Source organism: Balaenoptera acutorostrata, chromosome 1 (assembly GCF_949987535.1).
Source record: "Balaenoptera acutorostrata chromosome 1, mBalAcu1.1, whole genome shotgun sequence".
Taxonomy (NCBI): Eukaryota; Metazoa; Chordata; class Mammalia; order Artiodactyla; family Balaenopteridae; genus Balaenoptera; species Balaenoptera acutorostrata.
The window spans coordinates 28,664,123-28,690,925 of record NC_080064.1 but is presented as its reverse complement, the minus strand read 5'-3'; the positions used below and the strand labels follow the sequence as shown (position 1 = coordinate 28,690,925).

The following is a 26,803-nucleotide window of genomic DNA, read 5'->3' as shown; positions in this document are numbered from 1 at the left end:
GATTTCCCATGTCCAGATTGGGGCACTTAAAAGACAGGAGATCTGCTCTGTATAGACATGGCAGTAGTCTTCTGAAGCATACACTGCCATATGAACCTCCCCTAGGTGCCAGGACACTTCCTTATCTCTAATTCAGATATCCACGGCCTCCATTTTGCCTGCTTTTATAAACATGCTTTCATTATTCAGGTATTTTCATATTCCTTCTCTACCATCTTTGTAGATACCACACTCACACCCATCCAGCTCTACAGCTTTATCATCACTACCCTATACAGCTACCCTCCACTGGGCACCATGGCATTCTCACTTAATTGAAGCATCAATCTGACTCGCATAAATCACCTACATCTATAAATCACCTATTCTTCCATTTCCTTACTCTAAAAGAGTGGTTCTCAATAGCAGAGGATTTTGCCCCCCAAGGGACATTTGGCAATGTCTGGAGACATGGTACTACTGGCATCTAGTAGGTAGAGGTCAAGGATGCTTCTAAACATCCTACAATGCACAGGACAGACCCTCACAACAAAGAATTATCTGGCCCCAAATGTCAATAGTGCCGAAAAACCCTGCTAAGAGACATCTGAGTGAAAAAAACTTCTTCCACAGAAGTCTCACATTCTCAACCCCCCTAATATAAAAGAAAGATATGGAGAGGTAAGCTTTATCCACATCAAATGTCATTTCAAAAAAATAGCTAATTGATGCTATCTTTACTTCTCAGCCTCTGCACTCATACTAGCTGTATAAAACACAGAACACCCTCAAACAATTGCTGCTATTGCATATTCATCCCTTGGTCCTTTTCCTACGTTCCAAAATGATTACAGCATCTTTATTCTGTTCCAACCACTGCAATGTCATTAATTGCATGGATAACTTCACTGACTTCAGCATTCACACTTACAGAATCTTTATGACTTTTACTTCCAGAGCAACCTTGAAATAACAGAGCTCTATCCTTACCCTTATTACTCACAGATCTCAAAACTGGAATCCTATATCACCCATCAAAGCATCAAAACCTCCTTTATCTTCTACCCACTGATCTAATGAACTGGCTCTTCAATCAATTAATTTTTCCAAAGATTAATTAATCCCATTAATCCCTCCTGAATAACACTTAAATCCATACATAGCCTATACTTCATTAGCAGCAACTGCAAAAGGCTTACTACCTTATATAAACTCAATCACACCATAAACTTTTAGCCATGTCTGCTGTATCAATCTCAAATCCTTGAAGACTCACTTTCCCTAATTCTGCACTGAAACTGTAAAATTCACAGAACAGTGGTATTAAGGAACGATGTGGATTAAAAGCCTTAACTACTACTTGGACAAAGTTTCCTATAACTCTGGTTGATTCCTTAGTATTATTCTTATAAGGTAATTCAATTGCCTCAACCTTCATTAAGAGTCTCCTCTCACCCCATCAACAAAACACACTTCACTTCTTAATCAAGAACTTCCTTTCTTGAATGAATAATTCATGTGTGGAACAAAAAGAAGGGGGAAAAAAAGGTGAAATGTTTACTTGAGCATTGTCAGGTTCATCTTTAATTTTGTCTAGTAGTCCCTGCTGTGGTGCCATTGCTTTGTCATACTCATCATCCAAAGGTTCTTCTTTAATTCTAATATTTGATGCAAAGGAATTCCCCAGTTCCGAACCAATGGATTCTTTATTGGCAAATGGATAGCTGGAATCCTAAAACACAATATAAAGGATTAATAAATATTCAGATTTTAAAATTATTCCTCTTCAGGTTTAACACCCAAAGAAAAGCTCACTGGAAATGAAGAACTCTACGGACATTCATTAGAGTCCCTATGCTTACAAGTAAATGTGATATATGTCTAAATATCAAATACAAATAAAGAATCTAAGAGCAGAGGCTTCTGAGAACATCTCCAAAGATGTCCTTACGAAAGTAATACAGGAAATTAAAAAAAAGTAAAATCAGTGCTCTACCTAACACATATAGTTACAGTTTAGAAAATCACATAAAGAAAACTTTGACACTTGCCACAGTTACAGCAATCTACATACACACTGAAAACTTACCCTAAAGTTTGTTTCTGGGGTTTGTGGTAAATGGGTATGTAATGTTTCTTCAACTTGATTAGCTATTGAAAGAAAAACAAAACAAAACAAAACAAACACATGTATATGAATAACAAATCTTACAAAGAGTGACCTAAAAAGCTATCATTTGATAATCACCTCTTTTCCAATGAAGATGCTCATTAGAGTGAAATGGGTACCAAAAAATACCCAAAAGGTAGTTTCACTCAAAACAAACCATCTGGCCCCATCTAACTTTTAGCCTTGCCTCATGCTATTTCCTTGTTCAAACCTAAATAAAGTGGTTACTTTATTCACTATGTTCTGAAAATTACTTATGTTTGTTCTTCCCCATTTCTGCTTATATCATTCCAAGTCCCCTCTATCCTAATCTTCATACAGTCTTCCAGACTCAGCTCAGTTCAAAATTCACCTCTCCTCTATAAAACCTGCCCTTGTCCACTGAGTTAAAAATCATCTCTCTCCTAAGAATACCTAAAACAGTTTCAGTTATTTGAAAGAAATTTTATTATACTGTCTTATAACAAACTCTTCTAGTACTGTCTTTAATTATAAATTAAGTTGTATGCTATTCAACTGGTCGTTGACACTTCTGCTACTTGACTTGTCTTGTCCCTTCTGCTATTAGACACTATGTTCCTTGAAGACAGGTACCCTTATAATTTATCCCTCATAGGGATATTGAAAAAACATATTGAATAATATATACTGAAAAATACAGTATACCCTTGTACAGTCTTGTACATAATGGATACTTAAATTAGTTGTTATTTTTAACAATACTGATTTGTTCTTTCAATCACAGTTTTCCTAGCACTGTCAAAAGAAATATAAGGATTGGTATATTCTACCAAGCTTTCTTTCACACCTATTGAACATTTACTGAAATATTACTATTTTCACTACACCAGGTTAGGCCCCAAGAACACAAGGATGAATAAGATACAATCTGGCCCTCAATAAACTCCTACACTAGCATGTAAGGCAAAACAAATAGAGCTATAATACCGTGTGATAAGTACTATAAATAATGAGGCATAAACAAAATGCTATGGAAATATAGATAAGGAAACAAACATTCTTGATGTAGAGAGGTTAGGGATGACCATAGGGTAGAAGAGGTTTATGAGTCAGGTGTTGCTGGATAAGAAGCACTTTTACAGGCATATATACAAAGAGAGAAAACGACATTCAGGCAAATGGAATAGCAGGAGGAAAGAGAGGCACAGAAATAAGGAAATGTATATATTCAAGAATGGAACTGAAGCTAAGTATAGGGTACACTGGGCAAAGAGGCTCAAGAGGAGTCTCAAGAAACTTCTAAAACATAAAATAGAAATGTTATCAAAAAGAAAAACCCTCCCTAATTTGGACTAATTGGTGGGACAGCAGTTTGAATTAGTGCTTACAGCACAAAGAAGTTAAATCCAACTTCAGGTTCCAATGTTCAACCAAAGAAAATGAACAGGTGATTCGAGTATCTTGCCTTCTCATCAAAATATTGCAACCAGGGGAGGGAGAAATGAGGTTTAGAGCTACTTTTCAACCATTTATACCATTACCAATAGTTACTGGGAGAAATTCAGTCACTCTGCAAAGAACAAGGATAAAAGAAAAATGACAAGCTTACAATGAATTTAACTGTTCATACTTTGCTTAGCATCAGAAGTAATAAAAGCTGTATTATTATCAGTACATTGTTATTTATTGTGTTTTATGGCTCTATTCCAACAATTATTACCTGCTTTATCAAAAAAACTGCTTTTCAACCTTGAATCCAACTCTTTATGGGGTTTATCCAACCGTTTTTCACGTTCAAGATAAGTTAGGTCTCTATTTTTCTCCTTTCCAGAAAAAGTCTCTTTGCTGTTTTCTCTTACTAGACTAAAATCTTTCCGTATTGATTTAAAGACAGAAACCTGATCAAATTGTTTAGGAAAGTCTTTTTTTAATTTATTTTGAATCTGTATTTCATTTTCATTGTCTGATTCATGCTGTGTGACTCTTCTCTCTACTTCCAAGCTATCATCAGTATGAATTGAAGAAACAAGATTGTCCTTTGAACTAAAATCCTGTTCATCCTCATTGTCACTACCAACGACTGGAATTCCTGCAAGATCCCCAGAGTTCAAAAAATAATCATCTTCATCCAGCAATGAATTTTCAGATCCTGTTTGATTCGGCATTCCATAAGACATGCTGTCAAGGGTAGGAGTTAAGTTGTGGTCTATATCTTCAGACATTTCTGTATCCATGATACCACCACCTTAAAAAGTAAAATACTGTTTAGACAAATGATAGTGCTAAAGATGACCATATTTATAAGGTCTGTCTGGCATTTAACCAAATATATATTTTTCCTTTTCAAACAAAATATAGATAATAATACTGTGGTATTCAATTAGCACTTTGATATAGGTGTGACAGATAAAATATCCCTATCTGACAGATAAGGAAATAGGGACGTAAAACTTGAGAAACTATTTCAGGTTAGAAAGAAAGTCAATGCAATATAGAAAAAAAGAGCACCAACTTCAGAATTAGACATATCTGTGTTGGAATCATAGCATGATTAACTGAAAATCTATGTGATCCTGAGAAGTAAACTCTCAGGCTTCTTTATCTGTAAAACAGTGTAATACTCACCTTGGAGATTAATTTGTGGTGAGGTTTAATGACAGTATGTAAAAAGGGCCTAATAACACAGTGACTGACACATAGAAGGGAATATAAAAGTGATAATTATAGTTATCATAGAGACCACTCTAGGGAGCTGAGATTAGAACCCAGATCTCTGACCTCAGAGTCCTAATTTCTCTGCACTAACTCTAATAAACACTTACAGCAGTTAATGTTTATAATGGTAAATATTTAAACATAAAAATAAAATTTATCCAAGCCAGAATATATATTAAAAACTGTTTACTGCTCAAAACTACATGCTAAAGTCTCTTCCATTCCAAAATAAAACAAACAAAAAAACCCCAGCCCTGTATTTCTTTTTCCTGACCTAATTCACCTTTCTTTCACAAACTCCTAGGGAAAAAGTTTACATTGGTTTGTTTCTACTTCATCTCCCAATCATTAATCCTTTGAACTTAATGCAATCTGGTTCCCAACTTCGCATCGGAACTTCTCTCATTAAGATCAACGATTTCCTCATGGTCAAGTCCAATTATTTTTTCAGTCCTTATGTGGCATATCCCTCCTAGATAAAATACCTTTGGTTTTTTTGTATTGTTCCCTAATTTTATAATTGTTCTATTAATTTATTTTATACGTCTCTTCCTCTGCTTTATGTGCTCAATATTCCAATTCTCATCTCATTTTATACACTCACACTATTTTATTCACCACTATAGCCTTGACTTTTGCTGTTGACTTCCTAAGCGTTTTAGCTTAGACCTTTCTTCCAAACTTCAGATATCTATATTCAATTAGCTTCTATAAGTCCCCTAGGGACCTTTAACTTAGCACCTCTAAAACCAAATTCATCATGTTCCCGTTCCAAGCATACTTTATTGTTTTCCCGTCATTTAATTAACAGCATCACCAAGTCAGCAATTTGCTCAAGATAAAAAAGAGAATCACTCCAATTCTCCTTCCCCTTGGACAAATTCTGCAAACTGTATTAATTAAACTCTCTCTCAAATCCATCTCCTCCACTTGGTACCATTCCAACACTCCACATCTCTTCCTGTTGACAGTGTACTAACTCAATCCACATGATATCTAGGAGGCAACCATATTCTTACAAATCCTGCCCTGAAACCATATTTAACTGGTCCATGAGCAGACAAACTAGAACTGGTAAAAACACAGAGTGAAGCAAAGACTAAAAATATTAGTGGCACCGACAGCCTTGCTTTTATTTGTTCCTGAAGCCCAGATGAACCCTTTGTGTGGCTGGATCTTCAAATTATTCCCTGGGTTCCATGATCCAGGATAAATTCCTCTTTTTGTTCAAGCTGATTTGATTTGAGTTGGATTACTTATAATCAAGTCCTAACCGATACAGGGTCCAAATGAAAGCTTTCTTCAAGTTGCCCTCCTCCATAAAGACATCAGAATTATCTTTCTACACCATTAATCATTCTACATTATACCTTCACTTGAAATCCTTCAATAACATCCCACAGCCTAAAGTACTCACTCATTCATTCAGCACATATTTATTAGGAAATCACTCCGTGATAAGTACTATGCTAGATGAAAAAGATAGCTATGATTCCTTCTCCTCAGCGAACCAGAAAAACAGACAAATGGAGGAAATAATAAAATTAGAAAACCACCATTTTCACTTAACTAAGTAATTAATTCAAACAAAGATGCTAAAATCTTATGAATTTCTACAACTTACTTTCACATAGTATATATATTACAGAGAGAAAAGCAGGGAGGGATGAGAGACCATGCACAAAACTATAGATATTCACTATACTGTTCTTCCAATTGTTCTACTTGAAAATTTTCATAATAATAGAAGGTTAGGGAGAAAATATAAATAAAGAAGCAGGGTGTTAAAACACACACATACATACAGTGTAATAAATTTGCCAGACTGTAAGCAACTAAAGGTCAGGGTTAGAACCTCCTCTTTACAACAGTTTATCCTTACTACCTGACCACACAGCATATGCTCAGTAACTGTTTCATGAATGAAATATGCATTTCGTGTGATCAACAGTTTAATCTAAGTTCTATAGTATATAAGAAGTCAACTAAAAAGTAATATTGCAAGCAACTTCCAAAATCTCTATGTTTTAATTCGGGATATGGTACTGGGAAAAAAGGTAACCACCTGAAAAAACTGGATCCCTAATTCATACCAAAATAACTTCCAGATGTATTTAAGGTTTAGACATAGAAAATAAAACACTAGTATTACAAAAACCATGGAAGAATTATTTTTAGGGGAAAAACCTCTCTAAGAATGACACAAAACCTAGAATAAAAGATCGATTTACTGAATAAAAGAATAAAAGACCAAATGTGACTATAAAAAATTCCTAAAGAAAACATAATCCAAACCAAAAGATTAAAGACAAAGTTGTTGAAAACATTTTACTGCACTTTATATCATGAAAGGTCATTTCCCTAATGGATAAAGATTAAGACTCATAGTTCAATAAAGATACCAACAACCAAATACATTTGTAAAAGCAAAGGATCTGAACAAACATTTCACAGGAAAGAAAACACTAAGGTTGAACTTTGCTCATAAGTTAAATGCAAATTAATAATGCAATTAGATACCATGTTCATACAGCAGGCTGATAAAGACAAAAGGTTTTGATAACAGCCTGGCAGCTATGCTACTGGCCAAAGCTGCCAGACTATGACCTGAGGCTAGAAAAGTATACAAAAGAAGAGTGTGGCATAGACCGTATGTGAGCTGAAAAGCCTAAAATATTAATATTTACTATGTGGCCCTTAACAGAAAAAAAAGTCTGCCAATCCCTGTAGTAGAATACTATTAGAGGAAGTATAAAATGGAACAGTCGTAAAAAAGAGCAACCAGGCAATATGTATGATACTTTAAATACACATACCTCTTGATCCAGCAATTCAACTTCTAAGAATTTATCCTACAGATATTTCTCAAAAAATCTATGAAAAAGAACATGTATAAGCAGCAAAGACTGGAAACAGCCTATCTGTTCAACAGTGAGGCTCAATTAATTACAGTACATACCTATAATGGAATATCATATAGCTGTTAAAAAGAATGAGGCAACTTTATATGAGTTCTCAGGGTCAATTAGTAAAAATATCTGAGTGAGGAAGAATATACATATATATGCTATCCTACCACTGCTGTATGTTTTATAATTTATGTGTATGTACAATTGTTTATACATTAAAATACCTTCCACTGATTTTCTGTGACACCAGAATCAGGTGGGTGGCTATAAGACAGAAACACTAACTCTTCAAAGCATATCCTTTGGTATTTTGAGTTTTGAAGCACATGCATCTATTGTCTATTGAAAAAAAATTTTTTATCCTTATTTGAGAATGTACTCAAGCTTTTTCAGAGATGGCAATTTCTAACAAAGCATCTAATTTGAATTTGCAATTTTGCTAGTTATCACACAATAAATCTGTAGGCTGCATAAAATCTTATGAGATTAAATTATGTTAGTTATATCAATATATGTAATTAACTGGAACAGAATTGTACTCATTCTTGTGGCCCAAATAAAAGAAATAGCTTCTGTTTCTCAAAGCCTACATCTACAGAAAAAATGCAACACTAAAATTATATTTGCGGATCACAGTAGATAATGAAACACTTGAAAGCAAATTTCTCACAGAAGATTCCTTGCTAGTTTTTAGACACTGTGAACAGGCTTGGTGTGTTTGAGGAAAAGCAAGGAATATAGGGCTGGAAGTGAACAAGCGTGAGGAAGAGTGCTTAAAAATGACAAAAGAGAAAAAGCCAGAGAACAGATATATTAGGAATCTGCAAACCACAAAAAAGATCCCAAAGAGGAATTCCGTGATTTATGTTTTACAAGGAACACCCCAGCTTCTGCAGGAGTACTTTAAGGTTGTTAAATGTTACGGGAGTGAAGAAGGGAAGGAAGAACACCACATAGGAGGCTAATGCAATAATCCAAGGGAAAACTGGTGGCTAAGACCAGGATAGTAATGGTGGATGTGAGAAAGAGTAGTCAGACTTGGTATGATTTGAAAGTAGAGGCATTTCTTGGTATATGAGAAGCTGAATATAAAAGAAGTCAAAAAGAGCACAACAGGGCGCCATTTCTTGAGATGTAAACACTAAGAGAGTAACAGACTGAGAGGGGTAGAATGAATAGTTTGGTTTGGACCCATTAATTTTGAGAACCTTATTAAACCTTCAAATGGAGATATCAAGAAGGCAATTGGACGTATTAAAGAGTTAAAGAGGAGACTCTTGCCAAGAAATGACATATAAATTTGGGAGTCATCAATGAAGTTCATGGGACTAGTTAAGATCACCTAGTGACTGTACTTACTACTGATGGAAAAGAGCTGAGAGTCCTGAGATACTTCAACTTTTAGAAATCTGTAGAAAGGAAGAAATCAGAGAAAGAGGCTAAAATGGAACAGCCAATGAGGTAGGAGGAAAATTAGGTGGGTGATGTTATAGAAGCAAAGTGAAGAAAATATTTCAATAAGAAAGAAGTGGCCAACCATAATGAATGTTGTTGAGATAACACATAAAATGAAGACTGAAGATTGATTATTAATATTGGGAAAGTTGAAATGAACTTCTTCCTTGACAAGAGCTATATCAGTGAAAAAATGGGTACACAAAAGCTGGAGTGGGGTGATCCCATAAAGAGACTGAGAGGAGAGAACTGGGGAAACTTAAGTACAAACAACTCTTTAGAGGAGTTTTGCTCTAAATTAAAGAAAATGAACAGAAACTGGACTAAAATCTGGAGTGAAAAGTTTTCCTGACTTTGTATTTTTGGTTTTTTTTTTCTTTTTTTGGTGAGATTGTTTTTCTAAAGATGGAGAATATTACAGCTTACAGTATACTCATGGGAATGATTCAATAAAGAAGGAATAACTATGGGAATAGAATCTAAAAAAGAGTGGATATATGTGTATGTATAATTGACTCACTTTGCTGTACAGCAGAAACTAACACAACATTGTAAATCAGCTATTCTCCAATAAAAAAATTAATTTAAAAAAAGAGGGAATAACTAGTAAGTTCAGAGGGAAAATCTTTGTGCAACAGGGTATGTGATCAGTACATAATTTTCCTTTGTGAAAGAATGAAAGGAGCACATGGGTTAAATGCAGGTAGGTTGTTAGATTTTGTAAAAGGAGAATGAAAGTTATTTTAAGCAATTTAAGTACAATATTTGTGTCTGATAATCAAAATAAATTTCATGATGTCAAATCAACTTTTACTCCTTGTCCTCCTTTTGCTCAGTCCTTGCTTTAGTAGCATACTGATATTTATATACTATACCCAAGAATCATTTCATTTTAAGGTACAACCACCAACTAAGGAACCCACATAGATGAACACTATGAAAGGGCTGTTAGTTACTTTCATTGCCAATATATTACTCAATTACTTCCATACATTTTTGTTTTAATCAAAGGATAATTTTCAGAACTAAACTAATATGAATTATAATTTTAACTTCAGAAGTTATGGTTCTTTAACAATTCTCTGACACTGTTTTTCTCTCTTATATAAAGAAACAAAGGGTCAAAAGAAAAAGAAAAAAAACACTAACTCCAATGAATGCAAAACAAATAATAAGCATAAAAATGAGGTAATCTTGGTTCATCTTAAATAAAAACTTAAATCTGCATTTTGTTTCTAAGAGATGATTTATTTTTATTTTCAATAAAATACAATCTCCTAAATAATAAAAGCCTCTTTAAACTATAAGATCAGGAATGCAGTCACCAGTTAAAAGTCCAATAAAGTCAGGAATCTTAAAAATGCAATGTACATGCCTTAAACATTTATTTTTACTTGGAATATATAAAAAAGCACATTGGCCAATCACTGACCAATAAAGTCAGGAATCTTAAAAATGAAACGTGGGCTTCCCTGGTGGCGCAGTGGTTGAGAGTCTGCCTGCCGATGCAGGGGACACGGGTTCGAGCCCTGGTCCGGGAAGATCCCACATGCCGTGGAGCAACTAAGCCCGTGCGCCACAACTACTGAGCCTGCGCTCCGCAAAGAGAGGCCGCGACAGTGAGAGGCCCGCGCACCGCGATGAAGAGTGGCCCCCGCTCGCCACAACTGGAGAAGGCCCTCGCACAGAGACGAAGAACCAACACAGCCAAAAATAAATAAATAAATAAATTAAAAAAAAAAAATGAAACGTACATGCCTTAAACATTTTTTTTTACTTGGAATATATAAAAAAGCACCTTGGCCAATCAAAGATGATCAATCAAGACTTTGGAAATGGGTATGCTAATTTGAGTTCTTTCTTGAACAAATCACAGCCATAATGCAATCTTCATGATTGCAACTCTGGTTTCTTTAAAATGGCATGAGGGACTTCCCTGGTGGCCCAGTGGTAAAGAATCCGCCTTACAATTCAGGGGACACAGGTTTGATTCCTGGTCAGGGAACAAAGATCCCACGTGCCCATGGGGCAACTAAGCCCTCACGCCGCAACTACTGTGCTCATGCGCCTCAACTAGAGATAGCCTGCATGCCACAAACTACAGAGCCCACGCGGTCTGGAACCCACACGCCACAACTACAGAGCCCACATGCCCTGGATCCCACATGCCACAACTAGAAGAGAAGAGAAAACCCGCATGCCACAACTAGAGAGAAGCCCACGCGCTGCAGTGAAGAGCCCATGTGCTGCAACTAAGACCCCATGTAGCCAAAGATAAATTAAATAAATAAATAATAAATATTTTTTTAAAATGGAATGAGAAAATAAAGACACTTGCCCCTCCACCTTTTCACTGACTTTACCTACTAAGTCTTTCTAAAGCATTAAAATTATTCACAGAAACCACAATTTACTTTTCAGAGGAAATTTCATTAGTGTCAAAATGGTACAATAAAAATTATTTAATTACAATGACAAGTACTACTCGAATAAACAGGTTTGGGAACAACTGACTCTTGGTAAGCATGCAATTCATCAAGAGCTGAATCAAGCTGTCTTTGTCTGAAACTACTAGATGCTCCTCAATAGCCACTCTAGCTTCTTCCCTTAATGACAGATCCTCATTCTCAATGAGGCACAATTTACAGTAACAAGAAGAATGGTAATTCCTAATTATGATCCTAAGCTGAAAAAGAATCTTAGCTACTAATAGGCCAATAACCAACAGAAAACTTTTCATGAAAATGGGACAATAACTGAAACACAACAATCCAGTGTTCTTTCAAACTCCAAGTACCAACCCATTAGTGAGCCAGGGCCAGCCATGATTTGTTTTTTTTAAATAGGCTAGAATGGAAAACAAAGAACGTAATTCAGAGTGACAACAAGTAATGCTACAAAACACCTGTACACACACACACACACACACACACATGTAGGTCTCAATGTAAAATATATTTCTAACAGTGTTTCAAAATTTTAAAAAAACAGTGGTAATGGATGTTAAATAATGTATTATGGTAATCATTTTGCAATATATACATATATCAAATCATTGTGTTGCATACCTAAAACTAATACAATGTTATATGTCAATTTTATCTCAATTTTTAAAAATGTCTTAAACAAAACAAAAACAAGCACCCCTAAGATGATTTTGCTTCTGATGCACAGTAAGGCTTGAGGATCACTGAACTAAACAATGCTTCTCAACGATTACTGGATAACAGAATCTCTTGGTGAGCTTGGAAATGGATTCCTGAGCTCCACTTCGAAAGATTCTGGTTCAGTAGGTCAAGGGTGGCAGCCAAGGACCTGACTTCTAACATACTCCCAGGTGACACTAATACTGCTGATGCCCTACCACTTTGAGTAACAGGCTCTAGTTTTTTATGAACCAGCCATAAATAAACTGCAGGTAATAAATCACTGTACTTCAGAGGCTGAACAGCGATCTTCAGATTCATCAAGTCCAATCTCTTATCAGATGGCTGAATTTCTTCCACAAAACCCCAAGTGGTCAACCATCCCTTTGAATGTTATACCAACAAAGATGACCCACTGAATGCTCTACCACACCAGAGATGAACCATTTATGACAGTTCACAAACAACCCATGTTAAGTACTAATGAAGATGAATTAGTTTTGTCAGGGAGTCATGACTAAAGATTATAGCTCTCTTTTCTTGTTTTTATTTAAATACGTGTTGTTACTGTGGCATACTATTAAGGTATGCCATTGTTCATTCTATACATTCAATGAGGAGAGATGAGACTCATAAGTGAGATTCACAGAACTTACTTTCACTAATTTTGCTTTTATTTGTTCCCACAGTGGGGAAAAAACAGTTTGAAACCGGTGGAATACTTAGAACAACTTGATTTTATAACTTACTAAAAGGTGATTAACAAATGTGAACACTTGAAACACCTCTAACAGAAATCAGTTACGTTTTACTAATTTCAATAGTCCACTTGTACACTATTAAAGCTAAAATATAATTTAACGCACATTATAAAATAAAACACATTAATTATTTCTTCTTCACTATGAGGACAACTGAAATAAATACAAAAGACTTTACTCACTGACATTTACAGTGCTCTGAAAGCAATGATCAAGAAGATCAGAGACATCTATAAATGGATATATTCAGCATGTACCTAAAAATTGTCCAGGGTCTATTAAAACTGAAGCATATCACTACAAAAGAATATTATACATTTTAATGGAGTAAAATGTTTATATGTTTTTATAACATTTCAGAGAACATATTTCTTCTATAAGTAGAAAACAATGAAATTTTAACAAAGCAAAAGCGAAAGTAATTTATGCTAATAGTTGCGGAAGCACAACGCCACAGAGGTATGGAGAGACAGTTCCAACTGCGTCCAAAACCACAGTTCTACAACATTCCTGCTATTCCTGCTAATTCTAAAACTTCTGTAATATATTTACAGATAAACAAGAATCTGTTCCAGTCCTGAACTTAATTTTTTATCCCTTTTAACCAGGAAAAAAAACGCAACATTAAAATAATCATTTTTAAGGGCTTTAAAACTGTAGAAACATAGTAACTTGCACTTTTCCCCCTTCAATGGCATTAGTAAACTTATAACAATTCCACGCTGTTACTCTCATGAACTCATTAAACACAAGATATACCAATTCTACTGGCACATATTACCTGCGACAATGGTCAACAGAGATTTAAACAAAGAAAGAAAAAGTCCTACTTGACAAATTTTATAGTAGGGGTTGGTAAACTACAACCCTTGATCAAGGGATGGCCCCTGAGCTAAAAATAGTTACTACATTTTTGAGAGAGTAGAAGAAAGAAGATAAAAGAGAGGGGAGGGGGAGGGACGAAGAGGAGGAAGAGAAGAATACACAGGAGACCATATTTTCTGACTACACCCAACAGACCTTAAATGTTTACTATTTGGCCCTTTTCAGAAAAGATCTCCTGAGCCCTACCTACAGGAATATTGCTGAGTATAGTTCACACAGTATAACTGCATCATGCCAGAAAAACATACGAAGCTAAATAGGCCTAGGAAAGTCCTTAGGGCAATTATCTACAGAACTATTTGTGAGTTATATCCAAAATGATTTAGAACAGGGCTTCCCTGGTGGCTCAGTGGTTAAGAATCCCCCTGCCAAGACAGGGGACACGGGTTTGAGCCCTGGTCTAGGAAGATCCTACATGCTGAGGAGCAACTAAGCCCGTGCGCCACAACTACTGAGCTTGTGCTCTAGAGACCGCGAGCCACAACTACTGAACCCGAGTGCCACAACTATCGAAGCCCGCATGCCTAGAGCCCATGCTCCACAAGGAGAAGCCGCCGCATGAGAAGCCCGCGCACCGCAACGAAGAGTAGCCCCCGCTCGCCGCAACTAGAGAAAAGCCCGTGTGCAGCAACGAAGACCCAACGCAGACAAAAATAAAACAAAAAATAAAATTTAAAAAAATTTTTAAATGATTTAGAACAAAGAAATTGTAAATTAGGCACTAGCTACAATCCACTGTCATAAAACTCTACTTCCAGCTGTGGCACAGTACTGATAGCAGAATAATCCTCCTGTTGTGAATAAAAAGCTTGACAAAATATATAAAACAAATGTATTCAAAGTATGGACAACAATCAACACAAGACTGATCTCTGAGAAAACGAACTAATGAGGCGACTGTCCTAGGCTTTCTGCCTGGGAACATTTAGCGAGTTCCAGTATAGAGAGGGAAAACTCAAGTAAAGAACACCAGTCTCAATAAACTGGGGAGACAACAGACTGAGAAAGCTAAAGGAGCTGGTATTTGCAGGACAGATTACCAAAGAAAAGACAAAGACCCACTGAAAGAGGACTAGAAATCCTTTGCCTGAACAGTAAACCACACATGAGACAATGGGGAAGGTTATGCTTGTGTGATGTAAGGGAACATATGGGAACTCTGTACATTCTGCTCAATTTTGCTGTGAACTTAAAACATGCTCTAAAAATTAAAGTCTATTTTCAAAAAAGAAAAAGAGACCTTGTCAAACAACTGGGAGAATCAATGGAGACCTCTGAAAAGTCACACATTAAAAGTAGGGCTAGGGGGACTTCCCTGGTGGTCCAGTGGTTAAGACTCCACAGTCCCAATGCAGGGGGCCAGGGTTCGATCCCTGGTCAAGGAACTAGATCCCGCATGACGCAACTAAACGATCCTGCAAGCTGCAACTAAACACCCCGCAGGTGTCAACAAAGATCCCGTGTGCTGCAACTAAGACCTGGTGCAGCCAAAAATATAAATAAATAAATATTTTTAAAAAATGAAATAAAAGTAGGGCTAAACTAATTCTAAAGTAAAGCCAACCCTAGAGCTGCCCTAACAAGCTTTAAAAACAAGTCTCAAAAAAAGGAAAACAAAAAAAAAAACAAGTCTCAAATCCTAAAGATGCTACCAGAAAACTACTAGAGCTAATCAATGAATTTGGTAAAGTAGCAGGATACAAAATTAATGCACAGAAATCTCTGGTATTCCTATACACTAATGATGAAAAATGATGTGCAAGAGAAATTATGGAAACACTCCCATTTACCACTGCAACAAAAAGAATAAAATACCTAGGTATAAACCTACCTAAGGAGACAAAAGACCTGTATGCAGAAAACTGTAACACACTGATGAAAGAAATTAAAGATGATACAAACACATGGAGAGATATACCATGTTCTTGGATTAGAAGAATCAACAGTGTGAAAATGACTATACTACCCAAAGCAATCTACAGATTCAATGCAATCCCCATCAAACTACCAATGGTATTTTTCATAGAACTAGAACAAAAAATTTCACGATTTGTATGGAAACACAAAAGACCCCAAATAGCCAAAGCAATCTTGAGAAAGAAAAATGGAGCTGGAGGAATCAGGCTCCTGGACTTCAGACTATACTACAAAGTTACAGTAATCAAGACAGTACAGTACTGGCAAAAAAACAGACATATAGATCAATGGAACAGGATAGAAAGCCCAGAGATAAACCCACGCACATATGGTCACCTTATTTATTTATTTTTTTAAGCAAGCTTTTATTTATTATTTATTTTTCGCTGTGTTGGGTCTTCGTTTCTGTGCGAGGGCTTTCTCTAGTTGCGGCAAGTGGGGGCCACTCTTCACCACGATGCGTGGGCCTCTCACTATCGCGGCCTCTCTTGTTGCGGAGCACAGTCTCCAGACGCGCAGGCTCAGTAGTTGTGGCTCACAGACCTAGTTGCTCCGCGGCATGTGGGATCTTCCCAGATCAGGGCTCAAACCTGTGTCCCCTGCGTTGGCAGGCAGATTCTCAACCACTGTGCCACCAGGGAAGCCCCCATCACCTTAATTTTGATAAAGGAGGTAAGAATATACAATAGAGAAAAGACAGCCTCTTCAATAAGTGGTGCTGGGAAAACTGGACAGCTACATGTAAAAGAATGAAATTAGAACACTCCCTAACACCATACACAAAAATAAACTTAACATGGAATAAAATAAACTTAACATGCAAAGACCTGAATGTAAGGCCAGACACTATAAAATGCTTAGAGGAAACCATAGGCAGAACACTCTATGACATAAATCACAGCAAGATCTTTTCTGACCCACTTCCTAGAGAAATGGAAATAAAAACAAAAATAAATAAATGGGACCTAACAAAACTTAAAAGCTTTTGCACAGCAAAGGAAACTATAAACAAGACGAAAAGACAACCCTAAGAATGGACAAAAATATTTGCAAATGAAGCAACTGACAAAGGATTAATCTCCAAAATTTACAAGCAGCTTATGAACCTCAATATCAAAAAAACAAACAACCCAATCCAAAAATGGGCAGAAGACCTAAATAGATATTTCTCCAAAGAAGATATACAGATTGCCAACAAACACATGAAAGGATGCTCAACATCACTAATCATTACAGAAATGCAAATCAAAACTACAATGAGGGATCACCTCACACCGGTCAGAATGGCCATCAACAAAAAATCTACAAACAATAAATGCTGGAGAGGGTGTAGAGAAAAGGGATACCTCTTGCACTGTTGGTGGGAATGTAAATTGACACAGTCACTATGGAAAACAGAATGGAGGTTCCTTAAAAACTAAAAATAGAACTACCATACAACCCAGCAATCCCACTAGTGGGCATATACCCTGAGAAAACCATAATTCAAAAAGAGTCAAGTACCACAATGTTCACTGCAGCTCTATTTACAATAGCCAGGACATGGAAGCAACCTAAGTGTCCATCGACAGATGAATGGATAAAGAAGATGTGGCACATATATACAATGGAATAATACACAGCCATAAGAAGAAATGAAATTAAGTTATTTGTAGTGAGGTGGATGGACCTAGAGTCTCTCATACAGAGTGAAGTAAGTCAGAAAGAGAAAAATAAATACTGTATGCTAACACATATATATGGAATCTAAAAAAAAAATGGTTCTGATGAACATAGGGGCAGGACAGGAATAAAGATGCACACATAGAGAATGGACTTGAGGACATGGGAGGAAGGGGAAGCTGGGATGAAGTGAGAGAGTAGCACTGACATATATAAACTACCAAATGTAAAATAGATAGCTAGTGGGAAGCAGTTGCATAGCAGAGGGAGATCAGCTCGCTGCTTTGTGACCACCTAGAGGGAAGGGATAGGGAGGATGGGATGGAGGCACAAGAGGCAGGGTATATGGGGATATATGCACACATATAGCTGATTCACTTTGTTATACAGCAGAAACTAACACAACATAATAAAGCAATTATACTCCAATAAAGATGTTAAAAAAAAACAAGTCTCAAAAAGATCAAGCTGATCCAAAGCAAACTAACTGCATGTCAGAATGAAAATCAACACTCCTAAAGGAAATAGAATATAGAATATAAAATATAATCTGACACTCAACAATGTAACAGTGTAACCCAGCATCCAATCAAACATTATCACACATTTGAAAAAGGAAGAGATGAGAGCCATAACCAGAAGACAATTCAGCCAATGGAAATGGGGCTGGAAATAATACAAATGATGGAATTAGAATTACCACAAAGGACTTGAAAAGTTATAAAAAAGTATAAAGATTTAATGGAAAACATGAACTTGATGAGAATAAAATTAGAAACCATATTTTTTAAAAAGAAACTTCTAAACTGAAAAATATAGCTGAAATGAAAAATCAACTGAATGGATTAATTGCACATTAGACCATGTAGAAGAAAATAACAGTGAAATAGGAAGAGAGGGCAGTAAAAAATTACATAGAAAGAAGCATAGAGAGTTTAAGGCTGAAAAATAACAGTGTCAGACATATGATACATATTAAGCAGGCTAACATTTAATTGAAGAGATGGGTATTTGAAGAAATAAATACTTGCTAAAGCAGTTGAACCTAAAAGTGCCAGGAAAAAAAATCTTGTCAACCTAGAATTCTATAACAAGAGAAAATAATCTTCAAAAAGGAAGATGAAATAAAAATATTTTTAGATGAAAGCTGAAAGAATATGTTACCAACAGACCTGCATGACAAGAAATGTTAAAGTTCTTTAGCTAGAAGGAAAAAGACATCTGATGGAAACCTGAATCTCAACAAGAGAATGAACACTGGAAAATGACAGAATTAAAAGCAAAAACAGATAACCCCATAGTAATATTTGAATGGTTCAACATTTCTCTGCCAGTAATTGAACAGTCAGAAAATCAAGAAAAATATAGAAGACCTGAAAAGATGCTGTCAATCAACTAAACCTAAATGACATTTATAAAATGTTAACCCCAAAATGGCAGAACACATATTCTTTTCCAATACACATGGAACAATCACCAACACTGATCACATGATAAATGATGGAAATACTGCATGGTAAAATTATCAAATAATGGAACTCATACAGAATATCTACTTTGATCAAAATGTACTCATTAACAAAAGCACATGTGGAAAGCCCTAAAATATTTAGAAATACTTCTTTGAAAAAAAGCCATAGGTCAAAGAAGAAATCACAAGGAAACTTAGAAAATATTATGAACTGAATGGCAATGAAACACAACTTACCAAAATTTGAGAAGTGCAGTAAAAGAAGTCCTCAGAGGGAAACTTATGGATTTATACACGTCTATCAAGAAAAATTCTAAAATCTATGACCTAAACTTCTGGCTTCAGAAGCAAGAAAAAGATCAAATTAAGCACAAAGTAGAAGGAAAAGTAAAGATAAAAGAAAAATCTATGTAATAGAAAATAAACAGTGAAGAAAAACTAAGGAAACCAAGAGCAAGATCTTTGAAAAGAACAAAAATGATAAACTCCTAGACAAAGTGACCATAAACAGAGCCAAACAGAGCCGGGGCACAGCCAAACAAATAAATAAACATTAAAAAAAAAAAAAAAAAAGAATTTCAGTTTTGCAAGATGAAAAGTTATGGAGGTTGGCTGCACAACAATATGAGTGTAATTAACACTATTGAACTGGACACTTAAAAATGATAAAATGGTAAATTTTAGTTTATGTGTATTTTACCCTTAAAATATTTTAATTAAAAAATACAAAGAGACTTGAGGGGGGAGGAAAGGAGACAAAGAGAAGATGACACAAATTACCAATCTCAGGAATAAAAGAGCACTAAAGATTTCATTAGAGAGTAAAAATAAATTAAGAAAAAATCATAAACTTTGTATCTCCATATATACGTGTGTGTGTATATCTATATCTATATCTATATCTATCTATCTATCTATCTATCTATCTATCTATCTATCTATCTATCTATCTATTTGCCACACTGTGAAGCTTGCAGGATCTTAGTTCACCGACCAGGGATCGAACCTGGGCCCCCTGCACTGGAAGTACAAGTCCTAACCACTGGACCCCAGGGAATTCCCTACAAACAACTTTACAGAAACAAATTTTAAAACTATGAACAACTTTATAACAGTATATTTTAAATTTATTAACAACTTTATAGAAATGAATTTACAACTTAGAGCTACAATAGCCAGTACAGTAAGCCACCAGCCACCTGTGACAATTTAAATAAAATTAAAACTGCAGCTCTGCACTCATCACATTTCAAGTACTCAACTGCCACAGGTAGTCAGTGGCTACTGTACTTTAAGAGTGTACATATAGAACACTTCAATTGTCACAGAAAGTTCTACCGGACTGTGCTGTCTTACGAAAAAATGTCTTCAAAGGTGCAAATTACACAGAAGAAATAGAAAATATGAACAACATCAAGCCCAGATGACGTAAACTAAGTAAAATATTTAAGGAAGAATAATACCCGTCTTGCATGAACTCTTTCAGCAAATATAAGGGAAAGGAACACTTCCTAACTAATTGTATGAAGCCATTATCACCCTGGAATCAAAGCCAGAGAAAGACATGACAACAAAAGAAAACTACATACCAATATCCTTCACAAACATAGGTACACAAAAATCAGCACACTTAAAATATTAGCAAATTGAGATTTAAAAGATATGAAACAAATAATAGATCGTGACAAAGTAGGATTTATCCCATGAATGCAAGGTGGGTTTCAGATTCAAAAATCAATTCACCACATTAACACAATAAAGAAAAACATAATCATTTCAGCAGATGAAGACAAACCATTTGACAAAATATTCATTCATTGAAAAAAATCGTTCAGCAAATATAGAGAAGGTCCTTGGCCTGAGAAAAGGCATCTACAAAGATAATAATGATCAACTGGAAACTTAAAAACAATTTTTAATCATTATAATACAATAAAAAATAGGAATATTACATTTCAAATTAGTAAGGAAAGAATGGATTATTATTCACTAACTTGGAAAAGAAAAATTGGCTAGTCCTATGGGGGAAAACTATCCCTCAATTCATCCACACTCACACAAAATCCAGACAAAATACTGAAAACAAAAAAAATAGGAAGGGCAAATTTCTTTTTTTTGTTGTTTAATAAATGTGTTTATTTTATTTATTTATTTTTGGCTGCATTTGGTCTTCGTTGCTATGTGAGGGCTTTTCTCTAGTTGTGGAGAGCGGGGGTTATTCTTCGTTGCGGTGCGCAGGTTTCTCATTGAGGTGGTTTCTCTTGTTGCAGTGCACAGACTCCAGGCGTGCGGTCTTCAGTAGATGAGGCCTGCGGGCTCTAGAGTGCAGGCTCAGTAGTTGTAGCGCACAGGCCTACTTGCTCCACGGCATGTGGGATCTTCCCGGACAGGGCTCAAACCCGAGGCCCCTGAATTGACAGGAAGATTCTTAACCACTGTGCCACGAGGCAAGCCCTAAATTTCCTTTTATTTTTATTTATTTATTTATTTTAACATCTTTATTGGAGTATAACTGCTTTACAATGGTGTGTTAAGTTTCTGCTTTATAAGAAAGTGAATCAGCTATACGTATACATATATCCCCATATCTCCTCCCTCTTGCGACTCCCTCCCACCCTCCCTATCTCACCCCTCTAGGTGGTCACGAAGCACCGAGCTGATCTCCCTGTGCTATGCGGCTGCTTCCCACTAGCTATCTATTTTACATTTGGTAGTGTATATATGTCCATGCCACTCTCTCACTTTGTCCCAGCTTACCCTCCCCCTCCCCGTGTCCTCACTTTTTTTTTTTTAAGATTCCATATATATGTGTTAGCATACAGTATTTGTTCTTCTCTTTCTGACTTACTTCACTCTGTATGACAGACTCTATGTCCATCCACCTCACTACAAATAACTCAATTTCACTTCTTTTTATGGCTGAGTAATATTCCATTGCATATATGTGCCACATCTTTATCCATTCATCTGTCAATGGACACTTAGGTTGCTTCCATGTCCTGGCTATTGTAAATAGAGCTGCAATGAACATTGTGGTACATAACTCTTTTTGAATTATGGTTTTCTCAGGGTATATGCCCAGTAGTGGGATTCCTGGGTGGTATGGTAGTTCTATTTTTAGTTTCTTAAGAAACCTCCATACTGTTCTACATAGTGGCTGTATCAATTTACAATCCCACCAACAGTGCAAGAGGGTTCCCTTTTCTCCACACCCTCTCCAGCATTTATTGTTTGTAGATTTTTTGATGATGGCCATTCTGACTGGTGTGAGGTGATACCTCATTACACTTTTGATTTGCATTTCTGTAATAATTAGTGATGCTGGGCATCCTTTCATGTGTTTTTTGGCAATCTGTATATCTTCTTTGGAGAAATGTCTCTTTAGGTCTTCTGCCCATTTTTGGATTGGGTTTTTTTTTGTTATTGAGGTTCATAAGCTGCTTGTAAATTTTGGAGATTAATCCTTTGTCAGTTGCTTCATTTGCAAATATTTTCTCCCATTCTGAGGGTTGTCTTTTTGTCTTGTTTCTTGTTTCCTTTGCTGTGGAAAAGCTTTTAAGTTTCATTAGGTCCCATTTGTTTATTTTTGTTTTTATTTCCATTTCTCTAGGAGTCCGGTCAAAAAGGATCTTGCTGTGATTTATGTCATAGAGTGTCCTGCCTAAGTTTTCCTCTAACCGTTTTACAGTGTCTGGCCTTACATTCAGGTCTTTAATCCATGTTAAGTTTATTTTTGTGTATGGTGTTAGGGAGTGTTCTAATTTCATTCTTTTACATGTAGCTGTCCAGTTTTCCCAGCACCACTTATTGAAGAGGCTGTCTTTTCTCCACTGTATATTCTTGCCTCCTTTATCAAAAATAAGGTGACCATATGTGCGTGGGTTTATCTCTGTGCTTTCTATCCTGTTCCATTGATCTATATTTCTGTTTTTGTGCCAGTACCAAACTGTCTTGATTACTGTAGCTTTGTAGTATAGTCTGAAGTCAGGGGGCCTGATTCCTCCACCTCTGTTTTTCTTTCTCAAGATTGCTTTGGCTATTCGGGGTCCTTTGTGGAAATGGAAGGACCGTATGGAAATAAAAATTGCGAAATTTTTTGTTCTACTTCTGTGAAAAATACCATTGGTAGTTTGATAGGGATTACACTGAATCTGTAGTTTGCTCTGGGTAGTATCGTCATTTTCACAATGTTGATTCTTCCAATACAAGAACATGATCTCTCCTTCTGTTTGTGTCATCTTTGATCTCTTTCATCAGTGTCTTATAGTTTTCTGCATACAGGTCTTTTGTCTCCTTGGGTAGGTTTACTGCTAGGTATTTTATTCTTTTTGTTGCAATGGTAAATGGGAGTGTTTCCTTAATTTTTCTTTCAGCTTTTTCATCATTGGTGTATAGGAATGCAAGAGATTTCTGTGCATTAATTTTGTATCCTGCTACTTCACCAAATTCATTGATTAGCTCTAGTAGTTTTCTGGTAGCATCTTTAGGATTCCCTATGTATAGTATCATGTCACCTGCAAACAGTGACAGCTTTACTTCTTCTTTTCCGATTTGGATTCCTTTTATTTCTTTTTCTTCTCTGACTGCTGTGGCTAAAACTTCCAAAACTATGTTGAATAATAGTGGTGAGAGTGGGCAACCTTAGTGATCTTAGTGGAAATGGTTTCAGTTTTTCACCATTAAGAATGATGTTGGCTGTGGGTTTGTCATATATGGCCTTTATTATGTTGACGTAAGTTCCCTCTATGCCTACTTTCTGGAGAGTTTTTATCATAAATAGGTGTTGAATTTTTTCGAAAGCTTTTTCTTCATCTATTGAGATTATCATATGGTTTTTCTCCTTCAGTTTGTTAATATGGTGTATCACATTGATTGAAGTGCGTATATTGAAGAATCCTTGCATTCCTGGGATAAACCACACTTTATCATGGTGTATGATCCTTTTAATGTGTTGTTGGATTCTATTTGCTAGTATTTTGTTGAGGATTTTTGCATCTATGTTCATCAGTGATATTGGACTGTAGTTTTCTTTCTTCGTGACATCTTTGTCTCATTTTGGTATCAGAGTGATGGTGGCCTCACAGAATGAGTTTGGGAGTGTTCCTCCCTCTGCTATATTTTGGAAGAGTTTGAAAAGGACAGGTGTTGACTATTCTCTAAATGTTTGACAGAATTTGCCTGTGAAGCCATCTTGTCCTGGGTTTCTGCTTGTTGGAAGATTTTTAATCACAGTCTCAATTTCAGTGCTTGTGATTGGTGTTTATATTTTCTATTTCTTCCTCGTTCAGTCTTGGAAGGTGTGCTTTTCTAAGAATTTGTCCATTTCTTCCAGGTTGTCCATTTTATTGGCATAGAGTTGGCTTGTAGTAATCTCTCATGATACTTTGGATTTTGCAGTGTCAGCTGTTACTTCTCCTTTTTCATTTCTAATTTTATTGATTTGAGTCTTCTCCCTTTCTTTCTTGATGAGTCTGGCTAATGGTTTATCAATTTTGTTTATCTTCTCAAAGAACCAGCTTTTTGTTTTATTGTTCTTTCCTATTGTTTCCTTCATTTCTTTTTCATTTATTTCTGATCTGATCTTTATGATTTCTTTCCTTCTGCTAACTTTGGGGTTGTTTTGTTCTTCTTTCTCTAATTGCTTCAGGTGTAAGGTCAGGTTGTTTATTTGAGATGTTTCTTGTTTCTTGAGGTAGGACTGTATTGCTATAAACTTCTCTCTTAGAACTGCTTTTGCTGCATCCCATAGGTTTTGGGTCATTGTGTTTTGTCATTTGTTCCTAGGCATTTTTTGATTTCCTCTTTGATTTCTTCAGTGATCTCTTGGTTATTAAGTATTCTTTAGCCTCCATTTGTTTGTATTTTTTACAGATTTTTTCCTGTAATTGATATCTAGTCTTATAGTTGTTGTATTTGGAAAAGATATTTGATACGATTTCAGTTTTCTTAAATTTACCAAGGCTTGATTTGTGACCCAAGATATGATCTATCCTGGAGAATGTTCCATGAGCACTTGAGAATAAAGTGTATTCTGTTGTTTTTGGATGGAATGTCCTATAAATATCAATTAAGTCCATCTTGTTTAATGTATCATTTAAAGCTTGTGTTTCCTTATTTATTTTCAGTTTGGATGATCTATCCACTGGTGAAAGTGTGGTGTTAAAGTCCCCTACTATGATTGTGTTACTGTCGATTTCTCCCTTCATGGCTGTTAGCATTTGCCTTATGTACTGACGTGCTCCTATGTTGGCTGCATAAATATTTACAACTGTTATATCTTCTTCTTGGATTGATCCCTTTATCATTATGTAGTGTCTTTCTTTGTCTCTTGTAATAGTCCTTAAAGTCTATTTTGTATGATATGAGAATTGCTACTCCAGCTTTCTTTTGATTTCCATTTGCATGGAATATCTTTTTCCATCCCCTCACTTTCAGTTTGTATGTGTCCCTAGGTCTGAAGTGGGTCTCTTGTAGACAGCATATAGATGGGTCTTGTTTTTGTATCCATTCAGCCAGTCTGTGTCTTTTGGTTGGAGCATTTAATCCATTTACATTTAAGGTAATTATTGATATGTATGTTCCTATTACCATTTTCTTAATTGTTTTGGGTTTATTATTGTAGGTCTTTTCCTTCTCGTGTGTCCTGCCTAGAAAAGTTCCTTTAGCGTTTGTTGTAAAGCTGGTTTGGTGGTGCTGAATTCTCTTAGCTTTTGCTTGTCTGTAAAGGTTTTAATTTCTCTGTCAAATCTGAATGAGATCATTGCTGGATAGAGTAATCTTGGTTGTAGGTTTTTCCCTTTCATCACTTTAAATATGTCCTGACACTCCCTTCTGGCTTGCAGAGTTTTGCTGAAAGATCAGCTGTTAACCTTATGGGGATTCCCTTGTATGTTATTTGTTGTTTTTCCCTTGCTGCTTTTAATATTTTTTCTCTGTATTTAATTTTTGATAGTTTGATTAATGTCTGTCTTGGCATGTTTCTCCTTGGATTTATCCTGTATGGGACTCTGTATGCTTCCTGGACTTGATTGACTATTTCCTTTCCCATATTAGGGAAGTTTTCAACTATAATCTCTTCAAATATTTTCTCAGTTCCTTTCTTTTTCTCTTCTTCTGGGACCCCTATAATTCGAATGTTGGTGCATTTAATGTTGTCCCAGAGGTCTCTGAGACTGTCCTCAATTCTTTTCATTCTTTTTCCTTTATTCTGCTCTGCAGTAGTTATTTCCACTATTTTATCTTCCAGGTCACTTATCCATTGTTCTGTCTCAGTTATTCTTCTATTGATTCCTTCTAGAGAATTTTTTATTTCATTTATTGTGTTGTTCATCATTGTTTGTTTGCTCTTTAGTTCTTCTAGGTCCTTGTTAAACGTTTCTAGTATTTTCTCCATTCTATTTCCAAGATTTTGGATCATCTTTACTATCATTACTCTGAATTCTTTTTCAGGTAGACTGCCTATTTCCTCTTCATTTGTTTAGTCTGGTGGGTTTTTACCTTGCTCCTTCATCTGCTGTGTGTATCTCTGTCTTCTTATTTTGCTTAACTTACTGTGTGTGGGGTACCCTTTTTGCAGGCTGCAGGTCTGTAGTTTCCATTGTTTTTGGTGTCTGCCCTCAGTGGCTAAGGTTGGTTCAGTGAGTTGTGTAGGTTTCCTGGTGGAGGGGACTAGTGCCTGTGTTGTGGTGGATGGCTGAATCTTGTCTTTCTGGTGGGCAGGACCACGTCAAGCAGTGTGTTTTGGGGTGTCTGTGACCTTATTATGATTTTAG

General features: G+C 35.9%; 1 protein-coding gene across 11 annotated transcripts in view; it reads right to left on the bottom strand.

Moving 5' to 3' along the window:
* The window catches only part of ZMYM4 (zinc finger MYM-type containing 4), a 180,362-nt gene that overhangs the window by 66,026 nt on the left and 87,533 nt on the right, over positions 1-26,803 (bottom strand). For 8 of the 11 annotated variants that reach the window (XR_009009373.1, XM_057553943.1, XM_057553920.1 and 5 more), the window contains 3 exons: positions 3,831-4,355; positions 2,069-2,130; positions 1,541-1,711 (listed from right to left, as the gene is read on the bottom strand). The exons of 1 other annotated variant lie outside the window; for it this stretch is intronic. Coding sequence is in view for 9 of the 10 variants with exons in the window: in XM_057553920.1 (XP_057409903.1) it covers positions 1,541-1,711; positions 2,069-2,130; positions 3,831-4,355 (758 nt within the window). In the remaining variant the exon portion in view is untranslated. Of the gene's footprint in view, positions 1-1,540; positions 1,712-2,068; positions 2,131-3,498; positions 3,614-3,830; positions 4,356-7,641; positions 7,700-26,803 lie in introns of those variants that run through there. 2 more of the 11 variants (XM_057553936.1, XM_057553949.1) reach the window with 2 other exon arrangements.